This window comes from Ochotona curzoniae, unplaced genomic scaffold, assembly GCF_017591425.1.
Source record: "Ochotona curzoniae isolate NIBS_2020 unplaced genomic scaffold, NIBS_Ocur_1.0 contig_4612, whole genome shotgun sequence".
Taxonomy (NCBI): Eukaryota; Metazoa; Chordata; class Mammalia; order Lagomorpha; family Ochotonidae; genus Ochotona; species Ochotona curzoniae.
Genome location: NW_024466343.1, coordinates 16,052,555 through 16,077,895, shown reverse-complemented (window position 1 = coordinate 16,077,895; position 25,341 = coordinate 16,052,555). Strand labels below are relative to the sequence as shown.

At 41.2% G+C, this 25,341-nt stretch overlaps 1 protein-coding gene and 1 non-coding gene across 3 annotated transcripts in view; both read right to left on the bottom strand.

Moving 5' to 3' along the window:
- The window catches only part of HS2ST1 (heparan sulfate 2-O-sulfotransferase 1), a 158,622-nt gene that overhangs the window by 17,594 nt on the left and 115,687 nt on the right, over positions 1-25,341 (bottom strand). For both annotated transcript variants that reach the window (XM_040987393.1, XM_040987394.1), the window contains exons 3-4: positions 11,351-11,436; positions 1,099-1,237 (exon numbers count right to left, since the gene is read on the bottom strand). In XM_040987393.1, coding sequence (XP_040843327.1) covers positions 1,099-1,237; positions 11,351-11,436 — 225 coding nt within the window. The remainder of the gene's footprint in view (positions 1-1,098; positions 1,238-11,350; positions 11,437-25,341) is intronic.
- On the bottom strand, positions 9,947-10,053 carry LOC121161096. Its single transcript, XR_005884615.1, has one exon. It is a non-coding gene; the product is annotated as a U6 spliceosomal RNA (small nuclear RNA).

Genomic DNA, 25,341 nt, shown 5'->3' with positions numbered 1-25,341 from the left:
GCAGTTAACCTTATTGCACTTGGTGTTCATACCTGTAAAATGATGACATTAACAACAATTACCCCAGAGAACTCTGTAAGCTACCTGGGAACCACATATATGGAAATTACCTAACATTTGGATAACAAATGGGAATGAAGTGACCTATAGGACTATAAGTCTTCTTATCAATGTTACTATTCTTTTGGTTGAAAGAGGGAGATGGATACTAATATAAAATAAAGTAGTAAAGGTTAAAGTGAATTAACAGATACTACAGAATCTCTATGAAACAACTGTTTTTAGAACATTAAATAATGCTAAGGAAAAGGTGGACACTGAATAAGGCAGTGTTTGCATCAGTAATTCCTGCCTAACTTTCAGAATAAGGAAACAGCCAAGTTCCAGAAAACAAATAAAAGAAAAACAAGACAAAATCCACTGCCTTCTCAAGTCACCATGAGAGCATATCTAATTCAGAAAACAATCAACTGGTAGATGTTGATTATCAGAATATACCAAGTGTCTAGCATCACTGCTAACATCTGAAGTTTGAAACATGGCATTCACACATTCGACCATCTATTAAGCATGTACAGGTAAACCAGGCACAGTGCTAAATAGTAGGGAAACAGAAATGAGTGAAACACATTTAAAGAAATTTATCACGGCTTACAGAAGATCATATGTAAATAGATAATATAAAAATGGAGATTTGATGGAGTGTTCTGGGAGTCTTGAGTGGGATTCGACTTAACTCTGACTGGAGACATCAGAAAAGAATTTATGGAAGAAGTAATGTTTGAGCTGAAGTTAGAGACTTTTTTCCAGAGTCAGGGAAAGGCATTCAATATACAGGAAATAACATGTGTGCAAAAGACAACAATAATTACAAATATTTAGTTCTAAAACCAAAGCAACAATCCCCTATCACTTATATTACAAGATATACAAGATATCAGATACAAAAGTTATCTTTTTGCTTCTTTTCGGTTATTTTCAAAAACGCCACAATAAGTAAACAGTTATTTACAATCAATAACAAACCTAGACAACATATCATTCATTGGATTTTATAAACAACTGTCTTTATAAAAATATCAGAAACTACAATATTACCTTTTTGTCTCCCTGTTTTCGTCTCCTTAGTCCTGGTCTATAATCATCTCCAAATCTCAGAAAGTAATAGTAGGAAACCAGTCTCTCAATAGGATCCCTTACGACATTAATGTAAATTGGCTTCTTCTTTACACCAAATCTGAAGCAGAACAAAATTTGAAAGGCAAAATCAGAAATCCTGAAGTTACAAGTCTAAATCTGAAGTATTTATCCTATTTGGAAAGAAATGAAACAATATGTAACCATTTACTTCACAATAAATAAATAACTGGAATTTAAAAACTATGGGAATTAAGATCAAGGAAAGAAGAGAAGACGAATAAAAGAGAAGCTTAAACTTTATTGACTAGAATTACACAACACATTTTAACACTGCCTTATCAGATATAGAGCCAAATAGATAATTCTTAAATTAGTGCACACCATATACTATTATGAAAATCACTAAGAAAAATTTCAGTTTTTGCTTTGTTTTTAAGACAGAATTAGAGAGATCCTTCATCCATTGGTTTACTCCCTGAATGGCCTGGGGAATGGGGAGGTCTGGGTTAAGCCGAAGCCAGGAGCCAGAAATCTCTAGTCTCCCACATAGGTACAGGGGCCCAAGGACCTGAGCCATCCTCTGCTGCCTTCCTAGGTATGTCAGGAGGGAAGAGACCAGAAGTAGAACAGTGGGAACTCAAACTGGTGCACAAATGGATTGTCAGCACCTCAGGCAGCGTCCCAAGTTGCTATGCCACAATGCTAGCCCCAGAGTCTACCATTTACAATTTCAAAATAAATTTACTAAAAAGTACTTTGTTACATCCCATAATCAAGCATCAATGCATTTAGAAGTCTCTTAGGCATTCAACATCTGTATTTCTTCTTTACTTCTGGCCTCTTCCTAGGCCTTGGACGTAGGCTATTATCATAATAGGTTGGTGTTCTCCAGTATTTCTCCATTTCAATCTACTTTCCCATAACTATTTTCAACTGATGTTCCTGAAAGCCCACTTGTGAGCTCACTCTTGTGAAGAGTGTGGAACAGCTTCACTGACATCGAACCTAAAATCTCTTGCCCTGGTGTGTGACATTTGTTTGTCTTATTGATCTTTTTCTAATTTTCAAGTAAGAAGCCATGTATCTGTTAAGAGTGCATGTCTGCTAATTTCTCCCACACGTCACACATTTATCCTATTTCTCCTTAAATGCCTTTGCTCATTGTGTCTTAAGTAGGATGCCCTTCTCAAAACAAATTTTCTGTGTGTCAAACATATGCCAGCCTTTGTCCTATACACTAGCACATAGCTGTGAACAACAACAAAGAGAAAAATCCCTGTTATTCTGAAGCCAGTGCAGTGAGAGGGAGGGACAGACGATAAGGAATAAATTAGCAAGTATGGCAGTTACAGAAAGTGCCGAGAGAAAACTAGTACAGTGAAAGGGCAATAGGGGCACCAGTGGAGGCGAAGGACTGTACAACCCAAAAAAGGTGTCTTTCAGGAAACATCACTGTGGCTTTAGAATGCGAGGGAACCATATGGGGGCGGGGGGGGGGAGGGGATGTTCTGGAAGGCGGGGCTGCCCAAGTGTGAAGGCTCCACAGTGGTTTAGGGGCAGGCATTTAGAGAAAGCACCAGGACATCACCTGGCTGCAGAAAGACAGAGGGAAGAACAAAACAGGATGAGTTGTGATGCGGGAGAAGTGTGGACTGAGTGCACAGCACTTGTAGATTCTGTAAGCATTAACTTTTATGGAGAGTCAAGAGGCAGGGCACTGGAGGGTTTAAGCAAAGTAACATTGTGGTACGCCTTATTTTAAAGAGCTGTTTGTTGGTTGCTGGTCTGGAAGAAACAGAAGGGCAGTAAAGCATCATGCGACATGTATTCCTAAAAACTACAGCTTATAGTAGTAGCAGTTTCTATTTTGTTTCGAGCCTCCTACACCTAGGAGCCACTGTTGTACAACTTGGTCCGAGAAGTGCTTCTCCAACAGCATTAACTAACACTTAAGGGCAGACCACACCAATAACACAGTTAAAACTTCTTTCACAACTTTATTTAAAAGAGAAAAAGGGGTGACTGGTCAAGTGGCTGGCTGGGATGAAATATTCCATGTGGGATCTCGTAGGGTCAAGTCCTAATACAGCACCCCAGGAGCAGGAGAGGATGAAGTGAGTCCTTGGTTCCTGGCTTCAGCCTGACACAGCCCTGGCAGTTGTGAGCAAGAGTGGGTGGAACATTGAGCTACACTCTTCACTTCCATTCTCCAAGTTGACTCTGCGTTTCAAATAAGATTTCAAAAAAAAAAAAGCCCTCTCTTTACAGAAAAAAAGACAGGACAGGAGTATTGCTGGACACATACATTGTCTATGGCCATACCACCCTGAACATGCCCGATCTCGCCTGATCTCAGACACATGTAATACTGTCACATGAGGTATCGAGTAGGAGCTCTCTGTGGACAGGAACTGTTTCTCTCTTGTTCTCTTATCCCTAGAGCTAAGCACCATGCCCAACACACATACGCCAAACTACTAAAAGAATTAAGATGAACAGACTGCCGTGAAATAGGCACTGAAAATCTTTCTGTGGGCGAGTGTACCCAATAGTGAAAGAGCAGGGTGCAACAAGAAGGCAATTGTTCCTTGAACTGACACAGAGAGAGCACAGGATGATGAGATAAACGACACCATTTTTAAAATGGGAATTTCTTGGTAGCCATCATTAGCCACTGACACACCCAGGACCATTTCCTAGAAATGTCCCCGAAGAGTATCTTCCACCAGTTTTCCTTCTTTTCCCTTCCTCCTACAATGGACAGTGTTTCACAGCAGGCAACAGAGAAGGGGAATATGGCACTTTATGAAACTCATCCTGTGGCTGACACGTTGGCATAAGCTATCCTCACCCGTTAGTGCTGACAGACTATATGGGTACCAGTTGGAGTCCCAGCTGCTCTGCTTCAAATCTAGCTTCCTACTTATGACCTCGGAATACAAGAGATGGTGCCTGTAAGTTTGGGACCCTGCACCCACATGGAAGACCTGGAAAGCAGCTCCTGGGTATGGACTGGCCACGCTCCAGCTGTCGTGGCCATCTGTGGTGTGAACCAGTGGACCAAAGACCCCTCCTTCTGTCTCTCCTTTTCTGTCTTTGAAATAAAAGTAAGTAAATAAATCTTTTAAAACCAAAAAACCCAACCAAAACTGTTGCAGTATGGGAAGCAACCATCTCTGGATTAGATATGGGTGGTATCTTATCAGGTATGGATGTAAGATTTTTGTAAGAACTCTTTCTAAAAGTTGATAAGAGCTTATTGGGAAATGGCTACATATGAGGCTTCATATAAGTTTATTTGCTACAAAAATTATTTAATATGTATTTCCAAGAACTGTCTGAAGATCCCATGGGGAATGAAGAGCTGTAGGCAGTGGAACATAATAGCAAATTTTAAAAATACCATCAGGGCCATACAGCTTAGCTGGTTAGGGCATGCGAGTTACCAGGTTTGCTGGCTGACCTTTCCTGCCCACCAGACAGCTCGGGGCTCTAACCTCTGTGGTCTGAGAGCCATCTTTAATCCGAACCAGTGATGTGACCGATCTCATAGCAAAACTTAGGTGGAAGAATGGAAAATCTAAATATACTTAGGGAGTACCTAGGCCTGTTAGTGTGTAATATTCTTACCAAAAAAAGTATACTTGATAGGAATTTGAAGATACAAATTAAAAAAAGGGGACAAACAATCAGGTCAGTGCTTTCAGAACCCCATTCTAGCCATGCTAGCATATGTGGCACAATAAGCAGGGAACATTAAGTAGGCTCATTTCTTCACAAGTACACCTACAGATGGCCTGGATAGACATGTGAACAACAAAAAGTGTTTTCAAAACCAACTGCATGCTTGGAGTGTTTGTAACGGCTACTCAAAATCTAATACAATGAAGCAATTGTAGGAATGAGTGGCTGGAAGCATTAGGCTCTGAGAGTTCTGCTTCACACTAGACTTAACAAGTCTATTTAAGCATCAGTCTTGTTGGGGACATGTATACCTTGCACTGTAGATATTCTGGACCCTCTTGGTCATAAAGGGTTCATAGAAGCTTTCAAGTCCTAGTGGTAGGTTGCTATTGTTGATCTCATTGATAACAGCATCATGACTAAATGGTTTTCCAGATAACCAATCTAACACTTTGAAAGGGTATTTATCTCCCAAACATCTATCAGGATGGTTCAACTTAAAAAAAGGAAGAGGTCTAACAATTTCAAATGCTGGAGAGGATGCATGAGGACTGAAATTCTCAAACACTGTTGGTAAGATTACAAACAACGCAGCCACCTGCAAAAACAGTTTACAGTTCCTGACAGTATTACATATAGCCCAGCAATTCTACTTGCAGGTTTTTAATCCAAGAGAAATTAAGACATACATCCACAGAACAAATGTATACAAATGTTTTAACAGTTTTACTTACAATGACCTAAATGTGGAAATCATGTAAATACTCAGTAACCAGTGAATGGATAGAAATTATGGTACTTCTATGTACTGCAGTATTATTGAACCAGCAGCTAACTGCTGATAGAAGCCATCAGACTGACAAATGTCAAAAACATCATGTTAAATGAATGAAGACAAGACTCAACAGAACTGTAGATTGATTAGCCATAGATGATGAAGAAAATAATTGTTCAGGATAATGTTAAGGCTTCTTGCTTGGTTCTTGTGATACATTAAAAAGGAATAAACCTTCCAATACAGACAAAGGAAGGCAAAGGAGTCTATGTAGCACCTAATTAAGATACAGGAATAAGCTGTGTCTGAATGTGGTTTCCACACCCCAAACTCCCACACTGAGACCTAATCACCAATTCCATGTTACCTGCACATGCAGCTTTCAGAAAAGTGTTTAGATCATGAGGGTGGGGCCAGCGGGATTGGAATTAGTATCCTCATATAGGAGGCCCTAAAGAATTGCCTCACTCACGTCATCATGAAGAAGATTCCACTTAGGAAGCAGAATGAAGGCTCGCAGTAGCCATCCAACCTGCCTGGGCCCAGATCTTAGACATCTGTCTCCAGAACTGTGAGAGACTAATTTATATTAGAGATAAGCGATCCGGTTTATGCTATTGTATATATTGTATAAGCATTTATAGCTTGAAAGAAGTAAGATCTAGGTATTGAATAACGTATACCAACCAACAAAGAAGGAGGAGGAGGAGGAGGAGAAATGGGAAAAAGCAGCAGAAGCAGAGACTCAGTCAGACTGGGAAAGGAAAATATCAGTAATGGAAAGAAGTGGGAACGGCGAAGGAATCATCCCACTGCTCTGTGGGAGGCCTCCTCTGTACAAACACGGTTAACCCGTACACAACTACCACAGGTAGTAACTACTTCAGTTCTCCTCCGTCTACAAATGTGGAGACTGCTGTGCAGAGATCCGAAGGAGTGTGGCTGAGACCACAGAACTGGAGCTAACTGCAGATCAGACACCATTCCTTATCAGTCTACAGGCTCAGTGCTGAGTACCAGGCCCACTGCCTATAGTGGTTAGAGTGCTTTCTCAAAGTTTCCGCATTGCTGGGACATATTTGTTAGGAAGTTGTAGGCAATGCTACCAAGTAGAACTGCTTCAGCAGAGAACCTTAAGGTTAAAAGGACAACCTCACTTGAATTTAGGCCTCAAAGATTGTCACTTTTTTGCCCTCTAGGCTGTTCCAGACTCAGTGAAGCATTCCATTATTTGCTTCCTGTCCTGACCTATCTGCTTCTTGACTGATTCACCTTAATTGTTCTGAAAACGACATGAGAGGTAATGTGAGGGAAAAAATGAAAGTGATGAAAACTCATTCTCATTTCTGGGAAAAACACAAGAGTACACATCTTATATACCTGAACTAAACCATTTGAAGAAAGTAAAAAAAGAGTAATAGAAGATACTGATAAAATGTAACATTTCCACTGTGTTCGAAGAATCATAAACTATAAGGGGAAAATGGAGTTTCAGTGAAATAAAGAACTGAAACTTGTAAATTTCGTCTTTCTTGTACACTAAGGCATTTTGAAAATGTCCAACTTGCTCCTACTGGAATTCAAGTAAGCCAGCAGAAGTCTCCCACCCTCTCTTTTGGCATTCCAAATAAATAAAAACAAAGAAAAAACTTTAAAATGTCTTGAAGAACAAAGCATTTTTAAAAACTGGCAAGATGTTGTTCCTTACCCCTTCCTTATTCATGGAGTTTGTCCGATTACTGGTTACACCTGTAATAGCTCTACTATTTTTACTTTTATCCAGACACATTTCCCCTAGATGATTTTGTTTGGGTATTTATCTAAACACCTTGTAAACTTCTATTAGGATTTTTCACCATACTTTTCACTTCTAGTAACATGAGACCTACTTTCAAAATAGTCAACCTTACACGTTCATGTCAGTATTTAATAAATAAGACTAGTCTTTCAAAAAGCTTTACATTGTTCAACTGTAAGAGCCCCAATATATACCAGAGCTTTGTTCTAAGCACAGGACTTTGCCAAAAGCAAAAGCACTCAATATATAATGTTGATAATGAAATCCTAGAGTATTAGAAACTGAGCTGTGTGGAAAAAATAAATCATTTAGGTGAAAGGGTAACAAACATTCAATTCAAAGATAATGCAGCCCTAAGGGAAAATATGCATATGAATGAAGTTTATGAAATTGGTTCAATGCCTCTGCAAAGAAAAAAATAATTAGTTTATTCTAAAGCTGCCTATAAAATGTTTTCAATATTGCAAGATGAATTATTTATAGAAAAATGTACATTTAACTTTAAAGCTACTATTTTACTGAAAGATCTTGAGTACTTGGGAAAGAACTAGAAATAGGAATATATTATTTATGTATGTAATAGTTGGGTGAATCATTTTTAATTACAGGATTTCCAAAAAAACCCAAAATTATTACCAACTGGAATCAGTAGAATTCCATTCCATTCTTTTAAAAATAAAGAAATTGGGTTTAATATGTAACCTTCTTTAAAAAAGAAAAATTATGGGCCCAGCACAGTAGCCTAGCAGCTAAAGTTCTCGCATTCCATGCACTGGGATCCCATTTCAGCACTGGTTCTAATCCCAGCAGCCCTGCTTCCCATCCAGCTCCCTGCTTGTGGCCTGGGAAAACAGTTGAGGATGGCCCAAAGCCTTGGGACCCTGCACCCGTGTGGGAAACCTAGAAGAGTCTCCTGGCTTCTGGCTTCAGATTGCCTCAGCTCTGACAGTTATGACCACTTGGGGAGTGAATCAACAGACGGAAAATCTTCCTCTCTGCCTTTCCTGCTCTCTATGTATCTGACTTTCCAATTTAAAAAAAAAAAAATTCTTAAAAAAAATTGATTTATTTGGGCCAGCATTGTGGCACAACAGGTAAAGATAGCCCAAATGTTTGGAAGCCTGCCACCGATGGGTGGGAGGCTTGGATGAAGTTCCTGGCTGCTGGCTTCAGCTTGGCCAAGCCCTGCCATTTAGGCTAATTGGGAAGTAGACTAGCAGATAGAAACTCAGTCTCTCCCTTCTCTCTAGCTTTTTAAAATACATAAATAAAAATCTTTAAAAAAAAAACCTTACTTATCTGAATGACAGCAATGCCAGGTGGTTGAAAGGCCAGGCCAAGCTCAAGAGCTTGGAAATCCATCCAAGTCTCCCAAGTACTTAAGTGAATGGCAGGGGCCCAAGTACTTAAGCCATCCTCTGCTGCTTCCCTAGGGGCATAAACAGGCAGTTGGATCGAAAGCCAAGCAGTAGGCACTCAAACTAGCACTCTGAATATGAGACGCCACCATTGCAAGCAGTGGTTCAATTCACTGTGCCCTGTGACTTTCATTTAAAATCTTAAACAGAATGTTTTTTTTTTTAAATTCAAAGATTATGTATCCGGCCGGTGTGGTAGCCCAGTGGCTAAAGTCCTCACCTACCAGATGTCAGGATCCCATATGGGTGCTGGCTTGTGTCCCAGCAGCCCCACTTCCCATCCGGCTCCCTACTTGTGGCCTGGAAAGCAGTCGAGGATGGCCCTAGACCTCAGAACCCTGCACCTGCATGGGAGACCTGGAGGAGGATCCTGGCTCCAGATCAGCTCAACTCCAGCTGTTGTGGCCACTTGGGAAGTGAATCCGCTGATGAAGATCTCTGTCTCTCTCCTCTCCGTATATCTGACTTTCCAATAAAAATAAATAAATCTTAAAAAAAAAAAGATTTTGTATCTTACTTGACAGAATTACACAGAGACACAAGGAGGGAGAGAAACAGAACTATATATAGAGAAAGCCACAGAGATAGTCCATCTGCTGGTCCACTCCCCGGTGGCTGCAATGGCCAGAGCTGGGCCTCTCCAAAGCTGGGAGCTCAGAGCTGATTTTGGGTTTCCCACGGGGGTGTGCAGGTGTAAGGCTTTGGCCCATCCTTGGCTACTTTTCTAGGCTATTAGCAGATAGCTGGATTGGGAATGAAGCAGCAAGACACAAACTGACCCACCAGGTCAGCCTCAGAATATTTTTTAATTTTAATTAATATTTAACAGGTTAAATACAATTCTAAAAACATAGCATTCCCTTTCTCCCCTTTCCCTAGCCTCCCATCTTCTCTCCTTTTCCATTTTCCTCTATTTTTTAAACTTTTGAGATAAACATACTCTAGACGAACATTACAGTAAAAAGCTTAATACTTTACCAAATGAGAATGTTAACAAGTAACAAGTAAAAAGACCACAGTTTAGTGGGAATACAGATACCAGCTAAGCAATTGAATAGAAAAATCACTCATCCATATAGAAGATGATAAGGCAATCACTGATGATTAAAACTACAGTAAAATAACATCTTTTAAAAAATGGAACGCTTTATGAGTTTGCGTGTCATCACTGCACAGGGGCCAGGCTAATCTTCTCTGTATCGTTCTAATTGCAGTATATGTGCTGCCAAAGTGAGCACAGAGAAACATTCTTAACCACTGGTTTGACAAAGCTTTTAAATAAAGTCTCATCAAACCACCTCTGCCGCAATGCAGATACACACAGCCATTTTTTTCTTTTTTCTGTTTGGTTCTTTTTTAAGTTTTTGCTCCCACATATCAGGGAAAGCATGCGGTAGGTATCTGTCTTTCTGGACCTGGTTCTTTTACTGAATATGACATCCTCACGTTGAGACCATTTTGCTGCAAAAGGTAAGATTTCACCATTCTTATAGCTGAATAATATTTCATTTTGTGTATATACCGCATTTTCTTTATCCTTGCTTGATTCAAATTTTGGCTATCGTTAATGCTGTTAACTGTTGTAAACAAGGAGGTACAGCATCTCTAATTGTTACAAGGTCTTTAAAGCCTGCAAACATATTAGTATGTATTGCTTTTAAAAAGTTGAGTGAATGTGTCAAAGCTTAATAGTAAAATACGTATTACTGAACAGTGAAATTCCAGCTATTTTTGACAATAATTAATAAGTAAAAAAAATATTTGGATGTCAAGCTTTATAATAATGGCACTAACAAAACAAAAACAAAACCCGGCTCCACAAGACCCTTGTCCTCAGACCGCCCTTTCGACCTGTTAGTATTTAACAGGACAGACTCTACAAGAAGGCTACAGAGTGCATCACTACCTTACGGAAACCTGAGGGCTTCTGAACTTTCTGAATTGAATTATGGCAGAAACACCCTGGCCCCCTCTTCCCCTAAAACCATGGAATTTGATACTGACTTCTCTCCAATTAAAGCAAGTTTGATGAAGGCAAAACACTGGTAAAAGCAACTTTTTTTAATGCATCACGATTGTCAAGATGAAACAGGGCAGCCCAAGGGAAAGCGCACACTTTCCTGCTTCTGGCTGTGAGGCAGACACACGGGGCATCAACAGTTAAGGCCTGCTTGGCTTCCTCAGCTCCGACAACGACCCAGCAAGCTGCATTCTCACTGACTAGGGCAAGTCTGGCTTTGTGTGAAATAGTGTCACTCTTGTACAAAAAACATAAATATAATAATGATAGAAACACTTATAAGATTATTAAATTTAACTCCATGTGAATTTCTGTAGTTGATATGAGAATTGACAATTTATGAACACTAGAGGGCAGTCGAACACTAGAAGGTACACTTAAATTCCAAATCAAAAAGTGGCCAAGACTAGCATATGCTTTTGAAAATCAGCATCATAACAATTTAATTACTTTGACTTTTTTAAGTTACTAAAGTGCATGGTATTCTTCAGTGTGTCATTTTAGCTGTTACTTACTTTGCAAAATCCAAATAAGACACATGTCCATGATAAAAACCTGGTTTCATCTCTTTCCAGGAAGTTATGTTCTTTACAAAGCGTACCTATAAAGGAAGAACACACGTATTACTCAAGTACAATCTGAGGGAAATGAAATCCGACAATAGCAAAATACTTCCCTGTGGGAATTTAAATCCAAACACAGAAGGGTCAGCAATGTGGTGTAGTGTGTTAAGCCACTGCTCGACACTGGCATCCTATTTGGAAGTGCTAGTTCCAGACCTGGCTGCTCTACTTCATATCTAGCTCCATTGGAGAGCAGCAAAGAGCCCCTCTCACCCACGTGGGAGGTCCAGATGGAGTTTCTTGTTCCTGGCTTAGCCCTGGTCATCATGGTCATTTGGGCAGTGAACCAGCAAAACCTCGCACATGATTTTCACAATTACGGAGCTTGAAACAGTGGTTGGCCTAGGAAAAGATAGTGTGATATGTAGCCAATCCATTACAGAAAAAGCTACCGAGTCCACACCCAGAGAAGGGTAAAGCATGGCTGTGAATGCGAATGCCCGCAGAGCCGTTATTTCCAGCGCCGTCTGGCGGGTGTGCTGGGAGTGGTGTGTGCAGGGCACCCAACGCCTCTCGCCAGACACGGGGCAGGCAGCTCTGGAGGTGCAGGCCTGGCTCATGCACATTACACTCTTCTCAGGGACTTGTTAAAGAAATGCATTTTTATTAATGACTCAGCAAATATAGTATAACGATTTCTTGAACCAAAATTATTAAAGATGATGACTGTCAGAAAATGCAGAGTTATGAACAGATACTATAAGCTTACTGATAAGAGTTTGAGAGATTTAAAAAATATCAATTTATAAGATTCAAACGATATAAAAATTTTTATGAAAAACAATATAAATATATTAAGCCATTTTTTGAAACTTTAAAAAAGAATTTTCAATTTTATGGTACAATTCCATAGGGTCTGGGATTCCCCTCTCCCCAACTGATTTTCCCCATATTATTAAAATAGTATAATCCTTCATACGCAGTCATAAATCCATTAGTGTGTTATTTAAGTGTGCCCCGACATCGTTGGTGCAGACAATGTCAGGCATCCCATTGTTTAGATATGTGCAACACTCTCACTCGGAGTCCATCTTTGCTTTGGAAGCAGCGGACACATACTGCAGTGTATCGTCACACTTGGATAGGAGAGTCTCTATTATGCCACCACTACTCATTCCCTTAAATGACAAGCCACAAAACAAAGTCAACAATAGGTATTAAGACAAAAAATTTACAGCACCATCGAGCTGAGAGACCACGAATAGCCAAAGCTATCCTGAGGAATAAAAACCAAGTTGGAGGAGTCACAATTCCAGACCTCAAGACACACTACAGAGCGGAGGACATCCAAACAGTCTGGTACTGGTACAGGAAACAGAACAGTGGAACAGAACTGGAACACCAGAAGGGAGCCCACTCATGCACAGCCAACTAATCTTTGACACGAAAACTTAAAACAATTCAGGGAAAAAGTCTGGTCTCTTGAACAAATGCTGTTGGGACAACTGGATAGCAGCGTGCAGACTTAAGAAGCAAGATCCGCACTTGTCATATCATACAAAAATCAGCTCTAAATGGATCAAAGACCCAAATATTAAGCCATTTTTAAAAGCACTAGTTAATACAAAAGTTGACAAAGCTAAGTATCACTGGTTGCAAACCCATAATACACAATTTCAGAGGAAAATGAAACAGGTTTTACAAAAATGTGTTACTTGAGGGCCCGGCACAATAGCCTAGTGTTTAAAATCCTCACCTTGCACGCCTGGGATCCCATTTCGGCACTGGTTCTAATTCCAGCAGCTCCGCTTCCCAGCCCGCTCCCTGCTTGTGGCCTGGGAAAGCAGTCAAGGATGGCCCAAAGCTTTGGGACCCTGCACCCATCTGGGAGACCTGGAGGAGCTCCTGGCTCCTGGCTTCAGATTGCCTCAGCTCCAGCCGTTGTAGCCGCTTGGGGAGTGAATATCAAATGGAAGATCTTCCTCTGTCTCTTCTCTGTATATCTGACTTTCCAATAAAAATAAATAAATCTTTTTTTTTTTTTAAAGTGTTACTTGAAAGGCAGAGTTACACAGAGAGGAGAGGTAGAGAGAGGGAAAGATAGTCTATTTGCTGGTTTTCTCCCCAAAAGGCCACAAGCCAGGAGCTTCAGCACGCGGATGGCAGGGGTTCAAGCACTGGGCTATTTGCTGCTGCTTTCCCAGGTGTTAACAGGGAGTATAACAGGAAATGGAGTAGGCAAGACTCAGATACTTAGCTGGGATGCTGGCATTCCAGGCTTTGGCTCAACCTGCTCTGGTGGCCTCTAGTTTAGATTCTTCCCAGGCAAACTGTCACATGCTTTTCAGTGAATGCGCAGACTAGAGACGATGCCCTCGGGCGTCTCACCGGGCTCCACTGAAAGCACCCACAAGCTGTGCCCTCCACCCGACACACAGTCTGACAATCTACCATCCTTCATTTCCATGTTAGCAGAGTCCCATGGAGCTCTTCTGGGGTCAGCAAGCTAACAGCAACGAACGTGGACGGCTGCCTTCTAGACGAAGCCTACTGCTGGGGACAGGACCTGTGCAGCTGCAGCAGCCACGTGTCACACACTGCGAACGAGTGGAAATGGAAGGCTCTGCGTGCAGCAGGGGATGCAGAAATCACAGGGCTTCCAGAACGGAGGTTACATAAATTAATATTCTCTCCTTACACACACACACACCCTTAAAATAAAAGCTGAAAACTGAATGTAGACTAAATTAGGTTGCATTAGAAAACACACTTCATTTTAGCAGGTATTTTATTTTTTCCCCCATAAACAAATAGCCAAATCAATGTATGATTAAAGGCTCAAATACTGTTTCGTTCTTATTCTTCAAACTGCAAACAATACAGAAAAAGAGAATATAATATCAAATATCTAAATGCAGAATCTTTCAAAAATTGGCAAGTTGAATTTGGAAAGTCCTTGTAACTGCCATTTTATGGTAAACTGTTGCATATAAATTCTTGGTTCTATGAAAATTAGTTGCAGTATTTTAGCCATTTATGAGACAGAACTAGAAGGCAAAGAAAAAAGGAAACTGGAGGTGGGTTTCACATGAGTCATCTGCTGCTTTCCCAAGTGCATTAGCAGGACACTGGGTCAGAAGTGGAGCAGCCAGGACTAAAGTGCTCACATGACAAGCTAAAGTCACAAGTGGCAGCTTAACCCACTGTGTCACAACACTAAGCCCCCAAAACTATGTATTTAAAAATCAGAGCGGAAGACAGAAATACAGAAACAGAGATCTTCTATCACTCACTATGCAAATGTCCTAATGTCCAGGCTGGGCCACCCCAAGGACCAAGTTAGGAGCTGAGCAGTAAGTTTCAATCTCCCATGTAAGGGACAGGGACCCAGTTATTTGAGCCGCCATCATCAGCTACCTCCCAAGGTGAACGTCTAAGCATTCAGATGAGCTGGTGGAATACTAATACTTTATTTCTTTTTCAAAACCATTCTGCAAGGAAACATACAAGCAAATGCCTTTGAAAACCAGTATTTTCTCCAGTATTTTCTGTTTTGTTTTTAAAATTTTAGCTCTTGGGCCTGGTAAGGTAGCCTAGTGGTTAAAGTCCTCGCCCTGAATGTGCCAGGATCCCATATGTGTGCTGGTTTTTTTTTTTTTTCCATTACAAACCCAATTTATTTTGTGGAACATATAGGGAAAAACAAAATTAATATGAAAAATGGATACCTATTGCCCTATAGGAGACCCACAATAATGTTACAGCAGAACTTATTTTATACTACATAACACAGTAGATCATTGTGATCTGAATCACAGGCATTAAACCCATATGGCTAACATTACTATAACACTAATTTGAACAGAAAAGTGTCATTAAATTGTCCCTGAAGTGAGCATCCTACATAGAAGACAGATACATTATACAATGACTTGACTGCAATAAGTCAGCCTTCCAAATATTATTCAGTTTATATGTCCTTTAAGTAGAGAAATGTAATGTATCTTTTTTTTCTTTATATATGTTTTTATTATATTTTGACAATCTTTACATAGTTAATTAGGGTAAAAAAGGTTCAAGGGCTACAGGGAAGTGGGTAAGACCATCATTTCCACACTGCTTCCTTCATGTATCTGAGGTAAAAGAGGGATATTGAGGGAGAAGCCCCACCCAACCTAAGTCCCGGATGTGGGCATGCTCTGAGATACTCGCTCAAGTGGTTTTGATAGTTCACCATTCATGGATCGCTACCAGTCTCGCCACTCCAAGCACGATGTAGTTGTCGAAAAATCCACTAATCACACAGTCCCTTATAGAGTCTCCATTTGCCCAGTATTTCACTGCTGACGGATAGCTGAAGTTGTTGATTGACTTGCTCTGTCTTTTCTTGGTTAGGGCTCTGAGTCCCGCATCTCAACTGGGGAGATCCCCAAAGAAATTTTGAGGTATTCCCAGTTCAGATTCCTGCGTGTTCTAGCAAGCATAGGACCCAGCACAGTCCATCACCCCGATCAGCTGGTGATTGCAGTTGCTGGGTCGGTTCTGTCTCCATCCACGCCTTCCACTGGAACCAATGGGTGTTGCAGTCTAGCCTGGTTCTGCCCAGCCACACACTCGGCCCTCACACAAACCAGTAGGAGCTGCAGCCTAGTTGGAGCGACCCACAATAACCCCCACCAGGCCCACTCCTACCCTGGCTTGCCAGTATGTATGGCAGACTAGTCCGGTCTGTCCCGCTTTCCCTTCTGCTCACATACATGTCAGCGGGTATTGTGACCTAATTCCATCCAACCATCTCATCCATCCAGCCCTTGCGGATGTTATTGGGTGTCTGTCTAGCCACCCCAGCCCCCGTCATAGTTCCCGTGCCCTCCTGTGGGGGGTGGCAACCCAAGAGGAAGGAGCCCACTATTTCCCTCCCAGGCCTCTCCCACTCCCAGATTATGCACTCTCCAGGTGGCTCTGTGGTTCAACTCGACATGACTAGCCCCCTGTACCAGCCTCCTCCAGCCGATGCTACAACCAAGCCCCAACAACCCTCACCCACTCTAATTGTAGATTGCACCAGTAGGAATAATCAGCCCAGCCTGGTTATCCCCTTCTCTGGTCCACATGAGGCACACAGGTGCTGTGTCCCTTCCTTGTCTGGTCTACCCCCTACCCAGCCCAGTGGGAGTAGCTGTTCAGCTAGGGAACCACCCCTTATTCCCCTGCCAGCTCTGCCCCCTCCCTTCCTGATTCTTGCGTGTGCTGGTTGGGTGCTGTGGTCTCATCGAGCTCAGTCTACCCCACCTTGGCATTCCAAATTGTGTATTGCTTTTGTCACGACCGAACCTGGTTCGACCCACACTCTGTTCTGGCATTCAGATTTACCAGTGGATGAAGCCCTGCTTCCCATCCAGCTCCCTGCTTGTGTCCTGGGAAAAGTCTGGGACAGTCCAAAGCCTTTGGACCCTGCCTGCATGGGAGATCTAGAAGAGAGTTCCGGTTCCTAGATTCAGATCGGCGCAGCTCCAGCGTTGTAGCCACTTGGGGAGTGAATCAATGGACTGCAGTTCCTCCTCTCTGTATATCTGACTTTGCAATTAAAAAAAATTAAAAATAAATCTTTAAAAACATTTCTTATTTCAAAGTCAGAGTTATATAGAGAGGAAGAGACACTGAGACAGAAATACCATGCACAGGCAGGTTCAAACTCAGATGGCTACAATGGCTTGCAAGAGCTGCTTCCAGATCTCCCAGGCATTTGGGACATCTTCCACTGCTCTTATAAAATTTATCTTCCTATCTTCTTATCTTACTTCCTTCCTCTTTCCCTCCCTCCCTCCGTTCCTCTTTCTTTCTGCAAAAAGAGCTTCATCCCAGTCTCCCAGTGAGTGCAGGGACCTAGGAAGCCCTTGGGCCATTTGCTGCTGCTTTCCCTGGAACTTCAGCAGGGAGCAGGAATGGAAGTGCAGCTTTCAGACAGTGGCATCACCGACTGTGCTAACATCAGCACCATTATTTTTCCCAAAATCTCAGGACTATCATTTTGATGGTCCTGAGCATTACCATAATAACTGCTTTACAAAATAAAAACTTTATGAATTATTACATTTGAAAAGCCACAGAATCAGAGATCAAGTTTACATCCACTGTTTTCCCAAATGCCTGCAACAGCTGGGAGCGGCCAGGTCAAAGGCAGAAACCCAGAGCTCCAACTGAGCCCCCAGCGTGTCCATGCTCAGGCAGCTGGAACTCACGCACCTGACATACAGCTGTAGGACACAGGCATCCTAAGCAGCATCTTAAGCAGTGTGCACCACGCCTCCCTCCAGAGTTCTTTCTTTATTTTTAAGATGTATTTATTTTTATTGCAAAGTAAGATATACAGAAAGGAGGAGAGACAGAGAGGAAGATCTGCCATCTGTTGATTCATTCCCAAGCGGTCACAATGGCTGGAGCTGGGACAATCTGAAGCCAGGAGCCAAGAACTTCTTCCAGGTCTCCCAGATGGGTGCAGGGTCCCAAGGCTTTGGGCCATCCTTGACTGCTTTCCCAGGCCACAAGCAGGGAGCTGGATGGGAAGCAGGGCTGCTGGAATTAGAGCCAGTGCCGAAATGGGATCCTGGTGCGTTCAAGGTGAGTATTTTAGCCACTAGGCTACCACGCGAGGCCCTACATTTCTTTTTAAATATTAATTTAGCCACTTCTCTCTTTAGCCATCTTTAATACTTATCCTCTTAGATCTCTACAATTTGCCCTGTCTCTATTCTTCCACCTCCATTTCTCCCCTTCCATCAGCCCAGTCCCAGGTCCTGCCCTGTCATTTTCTGCCTTGTCCTCACCCCTGCACCACATGCTTTTGCCTTTGTACTTGGGGCCTTTTGCCCAAGTCCCTGAGACAAAGCTTTGCAAACACAGTATCAGGTGATCCAGCCTCTATTCAGTTGGTTTTATGGAATCTTACTGCCTATACTTGACACTAATGACAGGAAAAGTGATAGGCAAAAAGGAGCAAAATCTAATAGTATCAAATGAATTCAAGGGGTCTGAAAATAACTGAGAACTTGTGGGGATAGAGGAGAAACAAAACCTTCATGGTGGCTTTATTCACAGAGCATTTCCAAACAATGATTGAAATATGTTATCAAGAAGGACATTTCAGAAATAGCAGTCAGTTACAATACAGAAAATAAATGTTTTATACCTAGCCTGAAGCGTATCTGAAGCAGTGATTTCTGCCCGATTTTATAACTCAAGCAGTGCCAGGCTAGCAAATAATAACAAAGGACCTTTAGGGGAAACAAGCAAAGTAGGTGCTGGTATGCTGATTTATTTGCTTGTTGAATCAGACCTGAACTGGTGCCATACAAAAAGGCAAAAAAAATTACGACCTCACTAACAGTAATATCTAGACCTACATTCTTCTTCTTCTTTTTAATTTTAAGAGATTTATTTTATTTACCTGAAAGGCAGAGCTATAGAGAAAGGGACAGATAGAGTCAAAGGGAGATAAAGGTCTGTGTTCCAGCCTCGGATTCACTCCCCAAATGAATGCAACGGCCTGGGTGGGGCCACATGCAAGCCAGAAACTTCCTCCAGATTCCGCATGTGGGTGCAGGGTCCAAGCACTTGCACCATCTTCCGTTGCATTCCTAGGAGCATTAGTAGTGAGCTGGATGGGAAGTGGAGCAGCTGGGACCAGAGCCCATATGGCATGCTACAGGCAGCAGCTTTACCTATTATGTTACAATGCTATTCCTGAGACCTACATGCTTGATAGATTAGTCTCAATATAACGACCACCAGAAATCACAAAAAAAAAAACTTATTTCACTATATAAAAGAGCAGGGATAGCACCCTGAACTCCTGGCTAAATTATAAATTCTAATTTTATAATTATTGTCTACTAAATGAATACTACTATTAACTTGACTAGTTACTATATACGAAACTCCTACCCGTGCATTTACTTAAAACAAACATTTCTTTTATGGCTGTGAGTACTTGTAAGAGAACAGAGAAGACATTTTCTACATGAAGAGAAAATCTGTGTAATGATTGGGTAAAAACATGAAAGTTTGGCAAAAACAGCACATATATTCACTGTGGTTAAGACCTGTGTTGTAAGGCTGACATTGTGGCATAGTGTGTTAAGGTGTTGCCTGCAGTGCTAACACCCCTCTCATATGGGTACCAGGTGGAGTCCCAGCTGTTGCATTTCTTAATCAGTTCCCTGCTAATAACACACTTGGAATGCAGTGAAGATGGTCTGATTGCTTGAGTTCTTGTAGTCACGCGGGAAACCTGGATGGAGCTTCTACATTCCTGGATTAGGCCTGGCCACTGCAGGGATGTGGGAGTGGCCCAACAGGTGACAATCTCTCACTCTCTCCCACTCCGTGTAGCACTGCCTTTCAAATAAACAAACATTTTTTAAAAAAGAGCTGTGTTGCTTGATAACCTTTTGTGGGCTGGGGTATGGTGGTTTCCCAAATCATCTGAGAGGCAAAGACATTTCAAATTCACACCAACCAAAGAGGCTCACTATGTCAGTATCTACCAACATGGGAGTCATACACAGTATGAACTCCTGTCAGCATCTAAGTTAGTTCATTTGCTTATCACTCATTTAACAACAACAACAAAAATGTATGCGGTGTCCATCATGTCTTGGGTCCTTTGGTAACCCTAAGCGATGCAGTGACGAATTAGACCAGATGAAGGTCCTGCCCACGAGCAGCCTCTAGTTAAGCACAGTCCCATGAATGTCTGAGTACAGGGAGAGTCGTATGATACAACAGTAACTTGGGAGAGGTACGTAGTAGACAGGATGACTTTCGTCTAGAATATCATCTATGTGCAAATCTTAAGTGGATAAGATGATGTCAGCTTCAGGAGGAGCCAGAGGTACATTCTAAGAGAAAATGGGTACAGATGCCTTGAAATAGGTCTGGTGCATTCAAGGAATTAGGTCAGTCTGACTGGGGGATAACAGAATACAGCAAGGAACATGAGCTAGATTAAAGAAGGCCTGTTGGACTATGCAAGGAGCCTGGAACTGGCAGGGCAAGTAGGAGGATGGATTTAAAGTGTCCCATTATCCTGAGAAGAATATCAAGCATCTTCTCCTACCAACCATGTTCTTGATCTTTGATACTCAGACTCTGGCCTGAGGAGCAGCAGCATCAGTTTTGGCATTAAACATATTTAGAAATTCAGACTATTGGGCTCCACCTTTGGTTCTTCTGAATCAGAATCTGCATTTTAATCAATGATTAGCATATAGTTATCAGCTGAGAGCACTCATCTCAAGTGTTGCCCTAAAACGTGTCTGCACTTCAGCGCAAACTGTGAGCTCTCAAGCAATGATCAACAGTTAGCTGACTTGAGAGTAAATTAAGAGAAGAAAAGATATACTATGCTTTCCTACAAAGAGAATGCAAATTCTTGATGATTCCAATGTTCTAACAGAAGGGAACTAAATATGATCACAGACCTACACAGATTAGAAAACACCTAAGAAAGATGATAAAATACACTGCCAATCATACCTATTTGGCAGGTTACTTTAAGGACAAGATGTTCTCTAATGCAAAGGTTTTTTTCTCACGAGAGCAGAAGAAACTACATTTCCCAAGAAGGGCTGATTGATGATCTGTCTCCTGACAATTCTAATTAACTTGGTAAGCCCAGTTTGGAAATACGTAAGTTTCATCACTGAACCTAAATCATTTTAATTAGTTTTTCCTGCTTCATATTGTCAGATGTTATTTTAATTTCTTGAACCGTTCTTCTTCATAAACTACACTTAGAATACATGTTTGTACTCCAGCCTACAGAATTCTCTTCCCTTCTCTCTTCCCGATTGTCATATGTTCAACTTCAGAAAGTCCAGACTGTTCGATAGCATGAATTTGTCTATTTCCTCAGGATTAGGTTCAGATTAAACATTTTGGCAGCAAATATTTTTTGCTTAAAGATTTTAGGAAATGCATTTTTAGCTATCTTAACACCTCCTATGTCTATGTTTCATCTTTCCAATAAATTATAAATAAGGACCTTGAAAGATGTGCCCTTTTATGTCTTTGTTATTTCCTCGGCGAGATCTCACTCCATGCATGTAACAGATTCAATAAGTAACTGAAAAACTTGCAACTGGAGTTGATAACTGTTTCTAAGGATAGTAGAACATGCATAGTTACTACACACTGGGTAGTTTTATATTAGATTACAAACATTTGGGCTTTGCTTGCAAAATTTTTGTCTATGTAATTATTAAGCAAGTCAACAGTTTAATATAGCATTGAATATAGTACTATAGAGCTGGGGCTAAGGGCTGGTATCAAATGAACTGAACTGCTGAGATAGGAAAGTGAGAGAATAAATATGGTCATCTGTTTTATTACAATTTTTTTAATGAGTAAACTAGGCTTTAAATGGAAACTTGCAACAGGAATAAATTTAATAAAAATCTTCCATCAAGTGTTTGAGTGACTAGAAACTCCTTCTTGCTTTGTTCGAAATTTGTTTGAAAGGCAGAGAGAGAAGAAGAGACACAGAGAGATCTTCGATCCACTGGTTCATTCCTCAAATGCTATTCCTAATGATGACCAGCCAGGGCTGGGTCAGTGAAGTCAGGCCAGTGAAGCCAAGAGCCAGGAGCTTCACCTAGGTCTCTCACCTAGGTGTACTGATCCAAGCTTCTGGGCCATTCTCTGCTGCTGTTTCAGGTACATTAGCAGAGATCTGCATTAGAAGTGGAGTTAACTGGGTGTAGAATCAGCACCTTATGGGATGCTGGCATTGCAGGTGGTAGTTAGTACACTTTGTCATGACACTGGTCCCAAGAAACTACCTCTCTTTTTTATTTAAAGATTTACTTTTATTATTTTTTCATTGGAAATGCGGATATACAGAGAGGAGAGACAGAGAGGAAGATCTTCCGTCTGATGATTCACTCCCCAAGTGAGCACAACGGCCGATGCTATGCCGATCCGAAGCCAGGAGCCTCTTCTGGGTCTCCCACGTGGGTGCAGGGTCCCAAAGCCTTGGGCTGTCCTCAATTGCTTTCCCGGGCCACAGGCAGGGAGCTGGAAGGGAAGCGGGGCTGCTGGGATAGAACCGGTGCCCATATGGGATCCCGGGAGTGCAAAGCGAGGACTTAACCACTTGCGCCACTGCGCCGGGCCCAAGAAACTATTTCTTAAAGAAGGAAAAAGAGCAACAGATGGGCCAGAGTTGTGGCACAGTGGGTTGTGCTGCCATGCTGGCACCCAACCTGAATGCTTATTTGAGTCCTGGTTATTCTACATTCCATCCAGTTTCTTGATAATTTAGGTGGGAAAGTAGTAGAAGATGTTCCAAGTATTTGGGCCCCTGACACTCACATGGGAAAACAGGAAGAAATTACTGGCTTCTTGCTTCATTCAGGGCCAGCTACAGCTGTTGTGGCCATTTGGGGAGTGAATTAGCAGATGGAAGATTTTTTTTCTCTCTGTCTCTCTATAAGTGTTTTTCAAATAAATTAAAAAAAAACTTTTTTTAAACAATAGTGTACAAAGAAAACTAAAATAAAAATGTTAGAAAATGTGTTACATAACATGAGGTTCAGTGACTACACACTATTGTAATAATATGGGAAAAATAGTGGCGGGGTAGGATCAGGAGGGAGAAAGGGGCGGTGGAGGAGGGAATTCCCATACCTACAAAACCATATCATGGACAATAATAACAATAACAACAACAACAACAATAATTCATTCTTACTAGCAGTAAAACACCAAAAAACATATTTGCAAAAAATGTGATGCAATCTTTAAAGATTTAGTGAAGCCTACTAAATTGAAAATGAAACAAAATTACTATTCTGGAGGTAGCATTTGTTTAGCCTAGCTCTTAACATGCCTGTACCCCACATTTGACAACCTGGGCTCTACTCGAGTCTGGCTTCTGACTGCAGCCCTCGTATTACAGCACATTCTGGGAGGCAGCAGCCACGGCTCAATTAACTGAGTTCTTACCCCCTATTTAGGAGCAGGAGCGCCCAGCCCTGACTACTATGGGCATCTGAACGATGACCAGCAGATAGAAACTGGATCTTTCGGTCTCTCTCCTTCTTTCACATACATACACAAATATTCTGAAATGCTATCTAGCATGCCATGCAAAGCAAAGGAAAGGAAAGCAGTAAACCTGACTTTTTGAAGAATGACTGGTATACAAAACAAGAAACTGGCAAGTTGCAGAAATTGCAGATTAGATAGTATTCAGTTATAGCAGCTATTCCTAATTATGACCAGGCTTTGAACTACTAGCTGACATTAAGGCTACTCCTCTACTCTGCCTCACACAAGTATATTTTCAGTGCCGTTCATTACATCACTCAATTGTTTTTAAGGCAGAATTTATACTTTCCTTTTGCTGATATTTCCCCCCTTTATATATAACTAACAACCTATTGCAAGAAAAGCAGAAGGTTTATTTCATCCAAATGCAACTGGGAAAATGTACTACTACATGATGCCTTTAAATGTCAGATGTAGTGAGTTTCTGCAGATTTATTTTTCACGGAAAAAAAAAAACTGATGTCATTGCCAGAAATATTGTAGCTGCCAGAAAACTTTTTTTTTTTTAATGCTGGACATAAGACAACTCTAAAAATTGAACAAATAAGTCCACAGCATTCTTCAATAAATACTGCTGAGGAAATCTGAAATTGCTATGAGTATTAAGGTATGTTTCTTTTAAACCAAGGTACATTCCAAAAATGCAAACAGACTCAAAATCTACTACAGAATCTTCAGAACCACTGCCATTGAAATATACAGTATTACAAGATGAATAGTCTCTATGACCCACTTAGCTAAAAAGGCTCATGCTTCTTCCCCTCTATAGAGGAGTTATTTGGTTTGGCTGGCAGATGTGGATTTTTCATGCTATGAAAAAGAGTAACTGAGGACACTACAGAAAGCCAAGAATCATAAGCGCTTGATGATATGCTATATACCATTAGCCTTTACAAACAACCCTTCAGCGAGAAAGCCAAACTGAACCTTACAGATCAATGCTATTCCCTTGCTTTTGTGTCAGGATTGTAGCTATGTCAAACGATGGATAGTAATCAATTCTATAACAATAAAACAAGTTTAGGCTTTGCAAACCGATAAGTATTACTTTAACTACTGCAGGCCCATCACAAATACCCCTAATAAAAGTTATTCCAACATGGTATTCAATTTGAAAAGTTATTTCCAAATATTGTTCTTTCCTTCTTAAGAGGTCAAATTCCCATCTGTTTCAGTATTACAAGAAAGCACATTATTTGTAGAGTCAGAATTCCAAATACAGGAGGAATGCATAACACTACTATAAAAAATGAACTAACTTAATTTTAAAAGATAATTTCTTTTATTTAGAAGCATTTTAAAATATCGATCCATTTTGTTTAGCTAAAATTTCTTGAGAATTTATTTAAGAGGCAAAAAGAGAACCCTCTTGGGTTGGGTCACTCCCAAAACGCCAGCAACGGCTGATGCTATGCTGGGTGCCGCACACATTAGCCAGGAGTCTAATGCGTCTAATGTAGCCAGGGTCTCCTGCACAGGTGGCAGGAACCCAGTGACACCAGCCACTTTCATTGCCTTCGATGGTCAGCTTTAGTAGGAGTGCTGGAGTCAGAAACCTGAGTCAGATATTGAATCCAAGTATTCCAACATAGGATGTAGGCTTCTTTCTTCTTCCTAGTTAAAAAAATTATTTATTTGAAAGGCAGAGAGATAATGAGAGCGAGACTCATCTTCCATCTGCTGGTTTACTCCCCAAATAGCCAGAACAGCCAGGAATAGGTCAGGCTGCAGACAGGAACCAGAAACTTCATCCTGGTTTCTCCCATGAGTGGTGGGGGCCCAAGTACTTGGGCCACTTTCTGCTGTTTTCTCACATATATTAACAGGAAGAT